The sequence below is a fragment of the Pleurodeles waltl genome, chromosome 8, assembly GCF_031143425.1.
Source record: "Pleurodeles waltl isolate 20211129_DDA chromosome 8, aPleWal1.hap1.20221129, whole genome shotgun sequence".
Taxonomy (NCBI): domain Eukaryota; kingdom Metazoa; phylum Chordata; class Amphibia; order Caudata; family Salamandridae; genus Pleurodeles; species Pleurodeles waltl.
The window spans coordinates 1,283,523,745-1,283,538,967 of NC_090447.1; the positions used below are offsets into that span (position 1 = coordinate 1,283,523,745).

Below are 15,223 nucleotides of genomic sequence, written 5' to 3' on the forward strand. Positions count from 1 at the left end.
AGCAATACTCAGTGGTGCAAAACTTTACTGTTACAATGGACACACTATGTGAATAATTACTAGCATTAAGGGTTCAGATTTGTCCAACTCAGTTACTCTTTGAGCAGAATAATTTTTACATGACAAAGTAATCCTTATCAACTGAACAAGAGAACACCTCAGTGTAAAGCATTCAACTGAAAATCAGACTGCTTCTGCAGCCCACAATCCTACATGAGATGATACACGGTTTTTCAAGAAGAAAGCCTTTATTCTTGATGACATTCTCACTCACAAAATACAGACACAGGAAGAGAATAATCTGATGAAAGTCCTTGACGCCTTACAAAAATATTGTTAAAAAAGACAGACTACATGATTTCTATGAAACTGTGTTTACAGACGTTTCAAGAGGCATTGCAAACAGGATGGCGTGCATTTTTCTGTGCCTCAGTTCAGTGGTGGTACATAGTTGGGTTTACTAGCTTTGTTGATAAAATATACCAGCCAAGCTCATGTTGAAATTGCATTACATTCAGCTATCAATCTGGCTCTTCGAAATGTGGATGCAGCTAGCCACTTACAAATGTTTAGCAGGGTCCTACTTACTATTTAATAAAGTGAAACTAGCAGCTTGGAAGCAATCTAGCAGCAATATTAACACTGCTGTTGCCCTATTCTGCATTCTCGCCCAAGGCGACTGCTTGGTTTTCAAGTGGCTAGGCAGTACAGTACTTTCAGCACACAGGCCGCAGACTTGAAAGTTGTGAATCTTTCTGTTTACCGTTGTGCTCCTTCCTATGTGTTGTTCCCAATCACAGCAAGTTACAAGAGCATTAAGCTACATCTTGCGAGATCTTGAACTTCGCTACCACTAGGCTCTGAAAAACTTGAGTACTAATGAGCAGGGCCACTCACTGTAAAGTAGAGGCCTGCAAGATATCAGTTCATCTTAGAAATAATGTGTATCACCACCTAACTAAAAATAAGTTCAACCTTCCATAAGAAAAAGGTGTAATTAAAGAACAAGTGATGTTTTTTTTCCATCATCCCCAAGACACATACACAAAAAAAAAATGACTCCGCTTATCGATGAAATTCTCTTCAAATCGAGTTCTTTCATTTAGCTCTTTGAAAGTAAGATCCTCTCTTAGAATGACACGAGACAGTACCCAAAGAAAAACAGAGCTTGTACTGCATGAAGGCAACCAAATTGAAAAATCAGCACTGAAACCCCTTTTAGTACTGAATGTTAACGTGGCACAAGACATCGTGTTAAAATATGAAGCCACGGTTAGTGCTCATACTGTTTAAACTTGATTTGCAATAAGTTGTCATTTCGCACAACTTAACTGAAACGCATTTATAGTACTTTTGAAAGCAGAACCTAACATCTCGGGTGTGGGTAATAATAGAAAACAAGCAGTGGCACAGTCAATAGGTCTCGCATTAGGGACTTTATAAGTATTTAGCCATCCATGCAGCACATTATCCTGGGTGCTACAATGTTGATGTACCACAGAATTCAAAAAGGCTCACAGGAGAAAGAAAGGTCAAATTAAAGAACCAACTGATAAATGACGCCATCTGTAGTAACATGGCAAAAGGGGACTGGGATGTGAAAGAACGCCACATAGGGAAGATGGGAACAACAAAGAACCACACAAAAAGAATAAGAACAAACAAGATTACTAGACTAGTGGGGCGCACGCCGTTCCCCCCTCGATAGTTATCTTTGTATTAATCTCAGGGGGAAGAAAAGCAAAGCGGACGCTCCGGGAACGGAATCTGTGGCAGATCAGTAGGTGCATTAATCCACTGAGCTACCAGGTCCGGTACAAATAGGACAAGTGGTGTGTAAAGGGGTCGAGACAAGTCACATTCATCCTTCACATTGTGTTTCAACTGTTGGAACCGGTTTAAGTAAGGGAGGTTCTTGTTCCGTCGGCAGAGAGTGGACCATGGAGGAAACTTTTGTATGTACTGAACATTTATTCCCAGCCCGCTCCCTCCCACAATGAAATGTTTTTTCATCTAAATATGGCTCTGACAGCTATGCCACACAAAGTGCTACGACCAACATTGATTTCACATCCATAGATATATTCCGCAATACAGACCCCATCAGAAGACAGACTAAGTTTGAGTATTCAATTACATAACAATGCTTCACATGAAACGAACGTAGAAAAGGTTAGATTTACTTTATAGGTAACATTAGAAGCAAACCTTAGCACAACCAACAGATCCTGGCTTTAATGTGCTCAAGCAAATGCACTTTTGTGAGTTCCTCATATAACACGCTTCGCTCCCCTGGGGGGGGGGCAAAGTTATTTTAGGCCATTTCTGCCCCCTTTGGGGGCAGATAAGCCTATTTTTATTAGGCCAATCTGCCCCCAAAAGGGGGGGGGGGGGGGGGGGGGGGGGGGGAGAAACCACTAGACACCATATATTTTTTTTTCTGTACTATTTTACGTAAGGGGAGCTCCCCTTGGGCAAGAGCTGTTCTCCATGGGGACAAATTATTTTAGGCTATTCTGACACCCTTTGGAGCAGATTGGCCTATTTCTATTAGGCCCATCTGCCCTCAACGGGAGCAGAAACCACTTAAGCACCAGGGATTGGTGTGTGTTTTGTTTGGGGGTGCAGTCCCTTGAGCAAGGGTCGCTCTCAATGGGGGCACATTACTGTTGGCCATGTCTGCCCCCATTGGGGGCAGATCGGCCTATTTTTGTAAGGCCCATCTGCTCCAAAGTGGGGGAAGAAAAACCACTAGACACCAGGGAAGAAATTAATTTTTTATACAAAAAAATAAAAAAAATAATAAGAAGGTTGTGGGTGTATGGCCATACCCCCACCCCAAATAAATGGGAACAAAGGTGTTCTGCCCAATGGTGGACAGATGGGACAATTACCTCATACTAGATGCCAGAGAATTTAAAAATAAAAAAATTTGGGGTGCTGGCTACCAACCAGAATGGGCATTGTTATGCCCCCCCACCCCAACTGAAGGGGGTAACAGTCTTTCAGCTCTACCCCCTGCGCACTAAAAGATCTTATCCCAATGCCACACAAGAGGACATTCGATTATTTTGGGTTTTGATTTTACATTTGGGCCATGAGATCTTGGCTAACTCTCAAAATCACCCCACTTGGAATCGTGAGGGCTGCACTTCGTGGACTTTGGGACACTGCCATCTAGAAAAATCTGCGAGACCTAGACGCATCTGAAAACTAAACATCTGGTTGAGTCCATGGTGGTGTGCTTCACATGCACCCCGCACCATTTTCTTACCCACAATGCCCTGCAAACCTCCAACTTTGCTTGTAATCACACATTTTCCCCACATTTTAGTTTTTGGCTCCTCCCTGTCACAGGCACTTGGCCCACGTACACAAGAGAGGTATCATTTTTATCGGGAGACTGAAGGGGAATGTTGGATGGTAGGAAGGTTATGCTGGTGCGGTGCTCCCACACAGAAGTGTGGGGAAAATTTGATTTTTTTTTTTAAGCTAAATTTGAGGTTTGCTGCAGATTCTGGGTAAGAAAACACTGGGGGATCCACACAAGTCACACCTCCCTGGACTCCCACAGGCATCTAGTTTCCAGAAATATCTGGGTTTGGTAGGTTTCCCTAGATGGCTGCTGAGCCCAGGACTAGAAATCTGTCATAGCTGGAAAAAGGTATAGAGGAAAAGACCTCAATTTCAATATTTTTTTTACTTTAGCAGTTACTTTTTGTAGGAAAACCTTGACGGATCTACACAAAGGACCCCTTGCTGAATTCAGAATTTTGCCTACTTTTCAGAAATGTTTAGCTGTCCGGGATCCAGCATTGGTTTCACACCCATTTCTGTCACTAACTGGAAGGAGGCTGAAAGCACACAAAAAAAATTGTAAAAACGAGGTATGTCCCACTAAAAATGCCTAAATTGTGTTGAAAAATGTGGGAAGATAGTGATTTTAGCACTGCAAACCCTTTGTTGACGCCATTTTCAGGGGGAACAAAACAAAAAACACATGCTTTCTTCTGCAGTACTTTTTCCATTTAAAAAAAAAAGATTTTAGCTGTATTTTGGACAAATTTCTTGGTCTCTTCCATGGGAACCCACAAACTCTGGTTATCTCTAGAATCCCTATAATGTTGGGAAAAAAAGAGACGCAAATTTGGCCTGGGTAGCTTATGTGGACAAAAAATGATGAGGACCTAAGCGCAAACTACCCCAAATAGCCAAAAAAAAGTCTTGGCACCCGAGGAGGAAAAGGCCTGGCAGTGAAGGAGTTAAAAGCCATACTTTGAGACTATTGTAAACATACCCAGACACACTGATGGGGCCGGAGGTGAAACACTCCAGTTCTGGTGTATTGAATTTGCATGTATATAGCGCTTACTACCCCCAAGGAGGTGCTGAAGTGAAATTATAATGTAAATATTAGGTGATATATATGCACACAACCTCCATAGGCACTATTATAACTACGTTTCGGCTCTTATATACACAAGCCTCGGACAGATACACAAGGCCTGCGATCTAAAGCACTGGATGGGGGATTTAGTTACAATTTAACTCTTCAACAATATAAGTATACAGACAATCACGAGGTGCTATTAACATGTTTTTTTTTTTACCCTCTTTAAAAACAAGGCTGAGACATACATACAGGGGCAGAGGTCTAAAGTTACAGTTCTGGAAATAAATTATATTTTATATACTAAGTAACATCAGGACACCAACCTCATTCAGGAGCTGAACAATGTTTTCTACGCACTTATAAATGTAAGACTCAGACATACATACAGGGCTGGGTCCTGACCCTACGGTTCTGGGCTTTAACTATACTTTAAAATATAAGCACACCAACGTCTATAAGGCGCTAAAAAAAAATCTCGGGCTCTTGAAAAAACAAGACTGGGACATAAATGGGGCAACAGGTCTAGCGCTCTGGTGCTGGAATATATTTACAATTTATATATTCGGCAATAAACAGGCCAGCCTCGACCAGGTGCTATTAAAAAACGTTGTTGGTGCCTTGGTAACGCAGGCCTCAGACATACACACCAAGCTGGGGTCCGTCCCATGCTGCAGTTTTGCTATGAAGTTATTATGTAACGTTCAGTAATTTATCAACACTAGTCGCCGTAAGGTGCTAGAAAAAAAGGAAACATAGACTATATATATATATATATATATATATATATATATATATATATATATATATATATATATATATATATATATCGCTGTCCCCACATTCAAACACACCAAGCAGCGGGCAGTAAGCAAATCCTGTAACAGGAATGTTGTGGAACTGAGCCAGGGTGACACAGCCTGCGCAGGACTCCCCGCACCCATGCCAAACAAAGAGTGCCCCTGCAATGCGGTTAAAGGGGGGCTCCACGGGTATTTCGTAAATCTCCACACTTTGTGAAGCTAGTGCAAGATTTAAAGCTATTTGGCTGGTAACACTTTCTTTTTATTTTCTTGCCAACATGTCCCTAAAGTTAGCTTTTGCAGACTGAGGTAGGTTTGGTGGGCAAATCGTTTTTTTTTTTTTTAACTGATATATACGAGAAATAAACCCTCTATGTAGCCTTTCCTGTTACATGAGAAACAGACGGGGATATTTTAATGTGCCTTAGGGCACGCTTGCACAAGGAGGTGTTATCTTCTTTGTATTTTGTACAGATAGGGCGAACAAACGGTGCTGGAAATGCCAATCGATAATATGGAAATGGTTGAACTCCCTTTGTACAGGATAAGGTGGACAAACAGCGCGGGACCAGTTCACAGCGGGGACTAGCTAAAAGACCAGCACTTGCAATACAATGATTCTCACGTTTGCTCGAGTTAGAGCATAACTGGACATTCCTTGCCACATAAATTGTAAATGAAAAGTAAAACAGTTGATATAAGCAAGCCGATGCAAAGCGTCACAGACACCATGAGCGTGAGCGCGAAGGACAGCCACAAAAGGAAAAAAGCATTTTCAATGCAACGGGTCTCGCGTTTGCTCATGTTAGAGCTGATCGCGTTGTAAACTCCTAACCCGACTTTTCACCTATCGGGCAAAAGTGCATTAATGTACATAACCCGAAAAAGTGAAATTAACTATGTAAGCGCTCGACTTCTGCCAAGCGAGATCGCGCTCGTAAATTCGAGAAAAAGAAGTCCACGAGCCCGATGGAAAACAGCGAGCCTCGCATGTTTTCTGTACTTGTTCTCTGCGCTCGAGGAGGGTTAGCCACCGGAAAAGGCATGACGTCTGCGTGCCTTCGACTAATGAAAGCAAGCAGATTTTATTAGGCAAGCCCACGAACCAATAAAAAACACTGATGTGATGTTGACAGGGCTCCGAGCCCTTTTCTAAACACTAAAGCGTCTCGCTGCGATACGCATGCAACGCAGGCTCAACCCTAAAAAGAAGTTTGCTCGCAGTCAAACATATCGGTAAATGTGCAATTATCCATGTAACAGGGTCGATAGCCAAGGCGTTAACAGAACCGCCCCAAGGAGGGACAAACAAAGCATTTACCAATGCTAAAGAATTTTTTAAAAGCAAGTCCTCGAACGAGTGAATGAGGGAGACGTGAAGTGGGTGTGGTTAAGATCCCACATACGTACCAACACGTTGGAAAAGCAGCGCTTGCACGCTGATATGCTCAACTTAAAGGAAAACAATATAATTAAATTTATTTGGGTAAATCAAGAAATCCATATGCAGAACATGTTTCCCCCTTTTTCAGCATTATTCATGAAGAAAGATTTTTCAACCAACCCTGGCACTGAAGTGGACTAATTTTTAAATGGTTTTGCATACGTGCAAGAGCAAAATTTAGGCAACTGTAGAAAAGTTAACCAATGGCTTAAGTAGACTGACCCATTGAATCATGCTGTTGTGGACAGAAGAAAAAAGTAAATGGGACAACAACTGACCACTGGATGAATATGAATAGGACTGGTTGAAAGGTTGTCCACGGCTGCTTAGAAAATTAAATATTAACAGATTAATAAAGTGTACAAAACTAAAGAAGCAAAATGTAAAGTTGAAAACTAACATGTTCTGTAAATGTGAAGGAATTTGACATTGGAGGCTAAAAATTAAGTTAGTATCCTCAGATTAATTTGTGGAAGCAGTGCAAGTGTCTCAAACAGATTATAGTATGGACAATGAGGGGACTAAATTTAATTTACAAAAGCTACAATTTTCCCAGTAAAATGTTGACTTTTTATTGCATTTATGAATTAAATTAAATATTTATTCATTGGTGCACGTGTTTGTGTCTGTATTTTTTGTGTATCGTTGATATTGTTCAAGTCAGCCAAAATGCTTAGACCAGAGCCCCTGGGGCCGTGATGGACCCCCTTCATTATATAAATTCAGACCCAAGGAGGTGGTGTTCCCCAGGGCTGTAGGGCTCTGGCTTAAGATGAATTTCGCCCGGGGATGTGGAGGTCCCCGGGACACAGGTGGGCCCAGTGCGCCCACTCATTAGAAATATTAATAAGCCCCAGGGAGGTGGTGGTTCGTGGGGCTTCTTTAGTTTTTGCATACGCCAGGACTTGGCTCACCTGGGGACTTCATTAAAACAAGCGTGGGAGACCACATGTTTAAAAAAAAAAAAAAAATTAACATTGCCGCAAATCCGTGGCAATTTGTTTTTAAAAGGTGCTTTATTATCCTGGAAGGGCCCCTCTGGGTCCCTAGCATCAGAGCTAAGGGGCCATAATGTTCCTACCCTGGCCTTTTTTACTTTTCACCTTTTTTTTTTTTAGTCCCAAGATGGCTGCCAAAATCAGGGCTCTGCACAAGCCATTATTATTTGCGAAGTAGTCAGGGAGGATCTCCAGCCCTAGATATACAAATTTGGATTTCCTTTAATTTCTCTTAAACTTGTAAACGGATTTACACCGTAACACAAAAAGTGTAATCTATGTAGCAAAGGCTACCTTTCTGCCAAATTAGGTGTAAGTATGCCCTGCGGTTCGAGCTGCAGCCATGTTCAAAACTTCTTTGCGAAGTAACATGAGAAATATATGTTTTTTCACCCCTTTTTTCTCAGCCCCCGCTTGACATCACCCCAAAACTTTCCATGCACAACAAAAATCACAAGCACACTTTTTGGGGGGAAAATTTCGTGAAGACTCATTAAACGGAACCAAAGATATAATAATATGCAAGGCAAAAAATGCTTTTTCTATAGAAACATGGTGCTAATTATAACTGCATACTGACGACCGCCAATTGAGAATGTATATATCAATACACATATAAATAATAGTAACATCAAAGGTTTTGACTAACGCCTGACTTAAAAACGGCTGTAGACACTGGCTCAGGGGCGACAGGAGCTTCAAGAAACTGCTAAAATAGTTCAGGAACTAAGAGGCTCAGATGGAAGAAGTGTATACACAAAAGGTGCCTCTCCCGCTGACTTAGATAATTTTTCGGAAGCTAAAAACTGTCACCTTCATTCATATCATACAAATAAATTGCAAACATACGTTCAATGAAAAATTCTCTGTTTTATAACTAACGTTTGAAACCCATACAGAAGAGCACAACATTCAACACTATTAAGCTCTCAAGGAGCGATACCGTGTGTCGTGGTCACTGATGCAGGCACTTGGTCTTTACTGAAAGAATCGTTCAAAGAGGAGGTCGAGGATAGGGGTGAGTGAACGATAAAGAACCATCCGTTTCTAATTCAGACTAACCCCACTGACGTACCTACCGGACGCAAGCCTCAGATTCAATTTTAATAAAGACACAAATCCAGCCAACAACAGCAATTCTCGAAGACGGGGCTACAGAACGGGCGAGGCTGGGGTGCTTATTAAAAGGAGCATTGAATGGCCTCGGATTGTCTAGCTAAGAAACACAGGCAAATATGACCGATTCAAGGAACCTCCTCACCTGGGCGCCGCCGCTCCGAAGGAGAAGCCCCCTCCGCCTGAGGTGGTGCCTCCTGTGCTCGCCCCCAGGGTGGCGGTACCGGCCCCAAACGAGAAGCCGGTGGCCATTCTCCTGAATCAGTCCACGTACCACGCGGGGGTATCCGGGCTCATGCGGTCCACAGAAAGACAGAGGGTGCTGATGGCTAGCCGCAGTGCCAGGGCACAGCACGTCACAGCATCGCCAGCTAGAGCAGGAAAGAGCCTCGGAGAAGGGCACGAATCCCTCCTCACATAAACACGGCTTGGAATAGAGAACCGCGCGCTCAACGACTGCGCACAATCACACCAACGAGAGGACACCAAGAACAGTGCACGACTTCGCGCAATGCATGCCGGGCTCAAGTTGGACTTCAGTGACAGGAAGAAAGCGACGCCACGCTGAGCGTATGAAAAGGCCTGTTACGAGCCTCCGCTTGACACTGTAAATGGCCACGTGATCAGCGCATGTCAAAGGAAAGTGAAAGCAAAAAGTAGGAGGTCAGAGTATAGTGGTTAAGCAAACACTCTAATAGGTAAATCGTCGGGAATGGAGACTTTGGTGCTATACTTAGTTATCGGTCTAGTTCTTAGTGCACCGTCCGTTTGGTCCTCATCCGTCGTTTTCAAAGAGCTGTCAGACATTAACACCCTTGTGGTACGCAGACAATCACGGAGCTGGTAAGTTTATATAAAAGTTTAATTCCAGTAACATTGACCCACGACTAGAGAGCGAGCCTGTCTGAGCAAGGGATCTGCAGCTGCCAGAGGCAGAACATTGCTCAAAAGCTTGTGTACTTAAAATTCTACATAATCAATGTAGCTGAATACATAAGTGAAGCATCGGTGTCCAGAATCACTAGAGGTGGTATATAGATATAAGGATATTCAAGGTAGAGAGATAAAAGGCCACCCAAAGCGAATGATGAGCCAAGAACGACTTCTACTATAGGATAATAAAACCGAACATTTAGTACGCATAAATAATACATACGTTTCTATGTTCTAGTGCTAAGTAAATGAGCATTGGTAAAAGAATAAACATTTTCTAATTATCCGCATTTAGAATTGTCCATTATATAATGTACGAGGAGGGGCATGCTTCTGTTCGGTGCTTATTTGTGTATTTTTTTGCAGCAGCCAATCATACTAAACAAAAAACAACTTTTTCCGTGACCCCTGCCATGAGATCTTGTTCCATGCACCAATCACCATGAACATTGTGTCAATAAATAGCTTCGGTGCCACTTTAGTGCCGCTTTCTTTGTGAATTATGATTGTACCATAACTAAGAACGTCTCATGCCCATGAACCTCAAACAGTAACAGAGTCCACCACGGAGGAGAAAAACGTGATAGGAGCAACATGTCTGTAAACACTGACACTGCCAAGAAAGTCTTTGCTCTGTATCAGTCCCAACAGCCGCAATGACAGAAACATCCTTGTTAACTTCGCCTTAAAGAAGCATCTATTCCTGTTTCCGTTCTGAACCTGGAAAACAGAGAAATAACAGCACCCTAATCTCCATCATTGTAATTGAAAAACAAAATTACACATCACAGTAAGACTTACAGTCATTACATGGGTGGGTAGAATTGAGGTAAATGAGCAAAACATAATAGCCAACACTTCCTCAGGTTGGGATAAACCTGGCCTCCGAGTGCTTAATAGAAACAAAAGTTCTAGACACAATATCTAGATTTTTTTTTATTCTATGACTGGACCGGAGGCTTCTCCATCACCATGAGGCAACATCCATTATTAGGTTACAACAGAAGGACTTGCAGGTAGAATCTGACAACCAGTCTGCAACCCTCATTATGTCTTCCAACCTGGAGCCTAACAGAAAAGTCTTGGAAGCAATTGCTCCTCTCACAGAGTGGGCCCCAAATTTGCTGACATTAATGCCTGCTTCTGACATTAACCACAGCATTCATGTAGCCAAGGCAGCAAACAGGTTTATAAAGCGTCTGCAGTGCAGTCAACAATTGCCCCCCATTTTCCTGTCTGAGCCAAGGTAGCAGAGGAAAAACGTTTATAAGGTTTCTGCACTGCAATCAACAGTTAACCCCCAATATTGTTTCTGAGCCAAAGTAGCAGAGAAAACATGTTTATAAGGCTTCTGCAGTCAATCAACAATTGGCTCCCATAATCTTGTCTGAGTTCACCTACTGCAGTCCTCAGGGAAGCATCCCGAACAACGAATCCTGAACAACGAAGTCGTGAAAAACAAAAGCGGAACGCTTTCGTTTTCCACGACTTCCTTGTTCAGGGCCTTAACCACGCATGTGCTGAACCACGTACATGTGTGGTTAAGGCACAGAAGAAGGGAGTTGACGCGATCAAGGAGGAGGTAAGTTGGGCTGGGACTGGGGCTGTATTTTTGGAGGTGGGGTGGGGGGCTCGGGGTGAATAAGATTTAGGGGCCAGGGTTTAGGTTTTAGGGGTGGGGGGGTTGGGGTGCTTTAGGTTTTAGGGGCGGGTGGGGAGTTGGGTATTTTTTGTTTTTGGGGCATTCGTGGTAAAGGCATTAGTGGTAACAACGAGGTCATTGTTCCAACCTCGTTGTTCAGGCATGGGTGGTTCAAGCACTCGTTGTTCTGAGATATAACACAGTCCTCATACTCCTTTAGACATTGAGCATTGAACAATTTAAAATTACCTAGGCAAAAAGTCCTACCTGCCAAAACCAAAGCTCTTATGCCAGATACCCTCCTGCATGATACCACACAGAGATACTTCATCAATCTGTCAGAAAGGTGTTTCCTCTGTAGATCTGAGTTAGTCAGCCAATTCTGTAGGAATTTCAAAACAACATTCACATCCCATACCTTTTTAAAACATTTTATTTATTGAGTTAGACAGATCAAAAATATCTATTACATCAACATTCATTATACTTGCATGATACAAAACCCCCAATTTGTTCATATTGTCTCCTCTAGGTTTTGCAGATTCAACCCATTTCCCTCAAATGCTCCTAAACGTCTGAATTGCCCCTATTCCATGTGCATAGAGTTCTTCCCTTAACTGGACTTGTTTCATCTTGCGTCCCAAAGCTGGTATGATGGAGGTATTGCTGTTCTCCATTGTTGTAATATTATTAACTTTGCAGTTAGGGATGCAATGCAAATACCTGTTTTTGCCACCCCAAAAGGTTTTTGCAGCTGGGGACTCTAAAAAGAGCCCTCAGGGAGTCTCGGGCTATATACAACTGCAATTTAGCGCTAAGCCACTGATAAACTTTCTCCTAGAAATCTACTATTACAGGGCAAGTAAAACATACATGCACCCAATCTCCCATACTATGCTTACATCTGAAACATTCCTCAGAAACACAAGAAAACATTTTGTTAATGCGAAAGAGTGCACAGTACAGCAACCATTTTACAAAAAAAGCCATTCTTTAAAAATTGTCCTTATGACTTTATGGGCCCATACCTCATACTGTTTTCAAAAGACGCAGGTCGATCTTACACCCTGTAAGCGTCTCCATCCTACTCAGAGCCTTGGGGACAAGTTTTGCATAAAGTTGTTGCTGCAAAATACGGTACCAGTTGCCACTCCTATTAAACTCTTCACATAGTATGCTTGTGTAATTGTAGAGGCTAATGTAGATTTTCCTAGTAAATTTATGAAGGAAAGTCTTAGTTTTATCAAAGACACAGAGGCGAGTATTATGATTTTCTTGTTTAGTTAAACAGCAGCTGCAGTCAAGAACTACAATCCCCATGAGGCTAGAGAAAATTGACCAATGGCAATAAACAAGTAGTCACCAGTAGTACACCAATCATTAACAGGCTCACCCTATAATATGTATCTTGACTGAGAACAGCCTTCTTTTCTTATGCAAGCTTAAAAGGTAATAAACAAAGGAATAATGGAACAACATATATATATTGCCATGAACACCCAAAAAAGTTCTTGAATAACGATCAAAAGTCCAGAAATAGAACGTGGTAGATCTTGAACATTGGGATCCTGAAAGTTGGATTTAAACGCTGCAGGCGAGGTGGTACCAGAAACGTGGCTGTGAACGCAGAAGTCCTAAAGAGGAAGTCTGTGGAGTTGTTGAAGATGTTGCTGGGAGGGAACAAAGATAAAAATTAGAATTTGTAGAGGTGGGATAATACTCGCCTCCGTGTTTTTAATAAAATTAAGACTTTCCTTCATAAATTTACTAGGAAAATCTACATTTTATGACAAGACCGGAGGCTCCTATTATGCTATTTTAAAGCGAATCAATAACATCTAGAGAAGCATGGTGAACAGGTTTACAATAAAACACTTTGAAAACATTATCATTAGACCAGTCAGCCGATCTGAGAATGTCCTCCAGACGGGAACCAGCCCAAAAGGCCTTGGAAGCCATAGCTCCCCTAGCGGAATGGGCCAGAAAGCGGAAGTATCAATACATGCCAAATTCATAATCCATCTGACCCAATGTGCCAGAGTAGGAGAGGATACAGGTTTGAAAGTTTTCTGAAAGAGATAAGGAGTTGGGACGCAGAGGAAGTTCTCAAATCGGCTGTCTGATGTTCGTAATCTTTTAAACATTGGCCACACATAATTTAGGGTGCTCTGGAAAATAAGGATAAAAGACTGAGGAAAGACCAGTTTTTGTACGTCTGTGTACATTGAATAGAACACCTGTTGGGGTAAAATGGCGTTCTGTAATATCTAACGCTCTAACATCAGAAAGACGTTTAAAAGAAACAAGGTATAACAACATGCTAAGCTTGGCTGATAATTTTTTGAGAGGTAGCAAAGCATTGTCCGGCCAAGACATAAACAAATTAAAGACAACAACTACATCCCATAAAGAACTATATTTAGGTTTAGGAGGATTGGAAAATTTTACTCCCTTTAAAAGGCGACACACTAAAGGGTGTTCTCCAATTGGTTTTCCGTTGCTGTATATGTGTGAAGAAGAAATAGCGGATCTATACGAATTAATAGTACGGTAAGTCTTACCCTTACTAGCTTCTGCTGCAAGAAAATTGACTATGAAAGTTACATCTGCTGTAAAGAGATCAACGTGTTTTCCCAAACACCAGCTATGCCAGAGGGACCAGGCTGATCTATACAGCTTTTTTGTTCTGTTCCTGGAGCCCAGGAAAGTGCGATGAGGTTTGAAGCCTCTGTCGAAATAGAAGGGAAAGAGTGGGATTCTCTGATATTTTCCATGCTGAAAGGGTTAGGAGATTGTCTAGGATGAGGGGGTGAGGAAGACCGAGGGGATTGGAGAGTAGATCCGGAAAGGAGGGAATAAGAAATGGGGGTTCGATTGATAGTTCCAGAAGAGTGGGAAACCACACTTGGGACTGCCAAAAAGGAGCAATGAGGACCAATGTAGCTTGTTGACGACGAACCTGAGCTAATAGACGGGCGATCATTATGAAAGGAGGTAAGGCATAGTTGAGGGAGATTGACCAATCTTGAGAAAAAGCATCGAAGGCTAAAGCCGAGGAATCCGGACGCCAACTGAAAAACGATGGAAGTTGCGAGTTGAGGCGAGAAGCGAAAAGATCTATGCGAAAAGGCCCCCATTTGCGGGAGATGGATTGGAAGACTTTGTGATGAAGTTTCCAGTCGATTGAGTCTCGAAAATAACGAGATTGCCAATCTGCCACTGTATTGAGATTGCCTGGTAAGTACTCTGCTTGGACTGATATTTTGTTTTGAAGACAAAAATCCCAAAACCCTTTCGCTAATTCCACTAAAGGTTTGGATTTTGTTCCTCCTAAGTGGTTTATGTAACGAACCGCTGAAATATTGTCCATTCTGAGAAGAACTGGACAACAAACCCTGTCTCTTGCGAGACTTTTGATGGCAAAGGACCCGGCAAGCATCTCTAAACAATTTATGTGCAACTTGGACTCCTCTAGAGACCATGTGCCTCCAGTCGAGATTGGACCACACCGGGCTCCCCAACCCAGCAGACTTGCATCTGATTCTAATACAAGATCTGGGGCTGATACGAAGATAATCCTGCCGTTCCAGGCGTCTAAATGGTCTATCCACCATTGCAGTTCTGTACGAGAGTCTTGATCTAGGATAACGGAATCCGAATAAGCCAACCCTCTTTGAAGATGACGAATCTTTAGTCTTTGAAGAGCTCGATAACGTAATGGACCTGGAAAATGGCCTGGATTGAAGAGGATATAAGGCCTACTATTCTTGCTAGAGATCTGATGGAAAGGAGAGAATTGCGCAAAGTCTGAAGAATTTCTGACTTGATCGACTTTATTTTTGCTGATGGCAGAAGAAGGATGGCAGAAACGGAATCCACTAGGAAACCTAAAGACTC

The 15,223-nt window shown here is 42.3% G+C and overlaps 1 protein-coding gene across 2 annotated transcripts in view; it reads right to left on the reverse strand.

The window, feature by feature from the left end:
* The window catches only part of NUP58 (nucleoporin 58), a 412,103-nt gene extending 402,856 nt beyond the window's left edge, over positions 1-9,247 (reverse strand). For both annotated transcript variants that reach the window (XM_069202234.1, XM_069202233.1), the window contains exon 1: positions 8,897-9,247. In XM_069202234.1, coding sequence (XP_069058335.1) covers positions 8,897-9,003 — 107 coding nt within the window. In that variant the 5' untranslated portion in view covers positions 9,004-9,247. The remainder of the gene's footprint in view (positions 1-8,896) is intronic.
* Between the last annotated feature and the right edge of the window lie 5,976 nt (positions 9,248-15,223).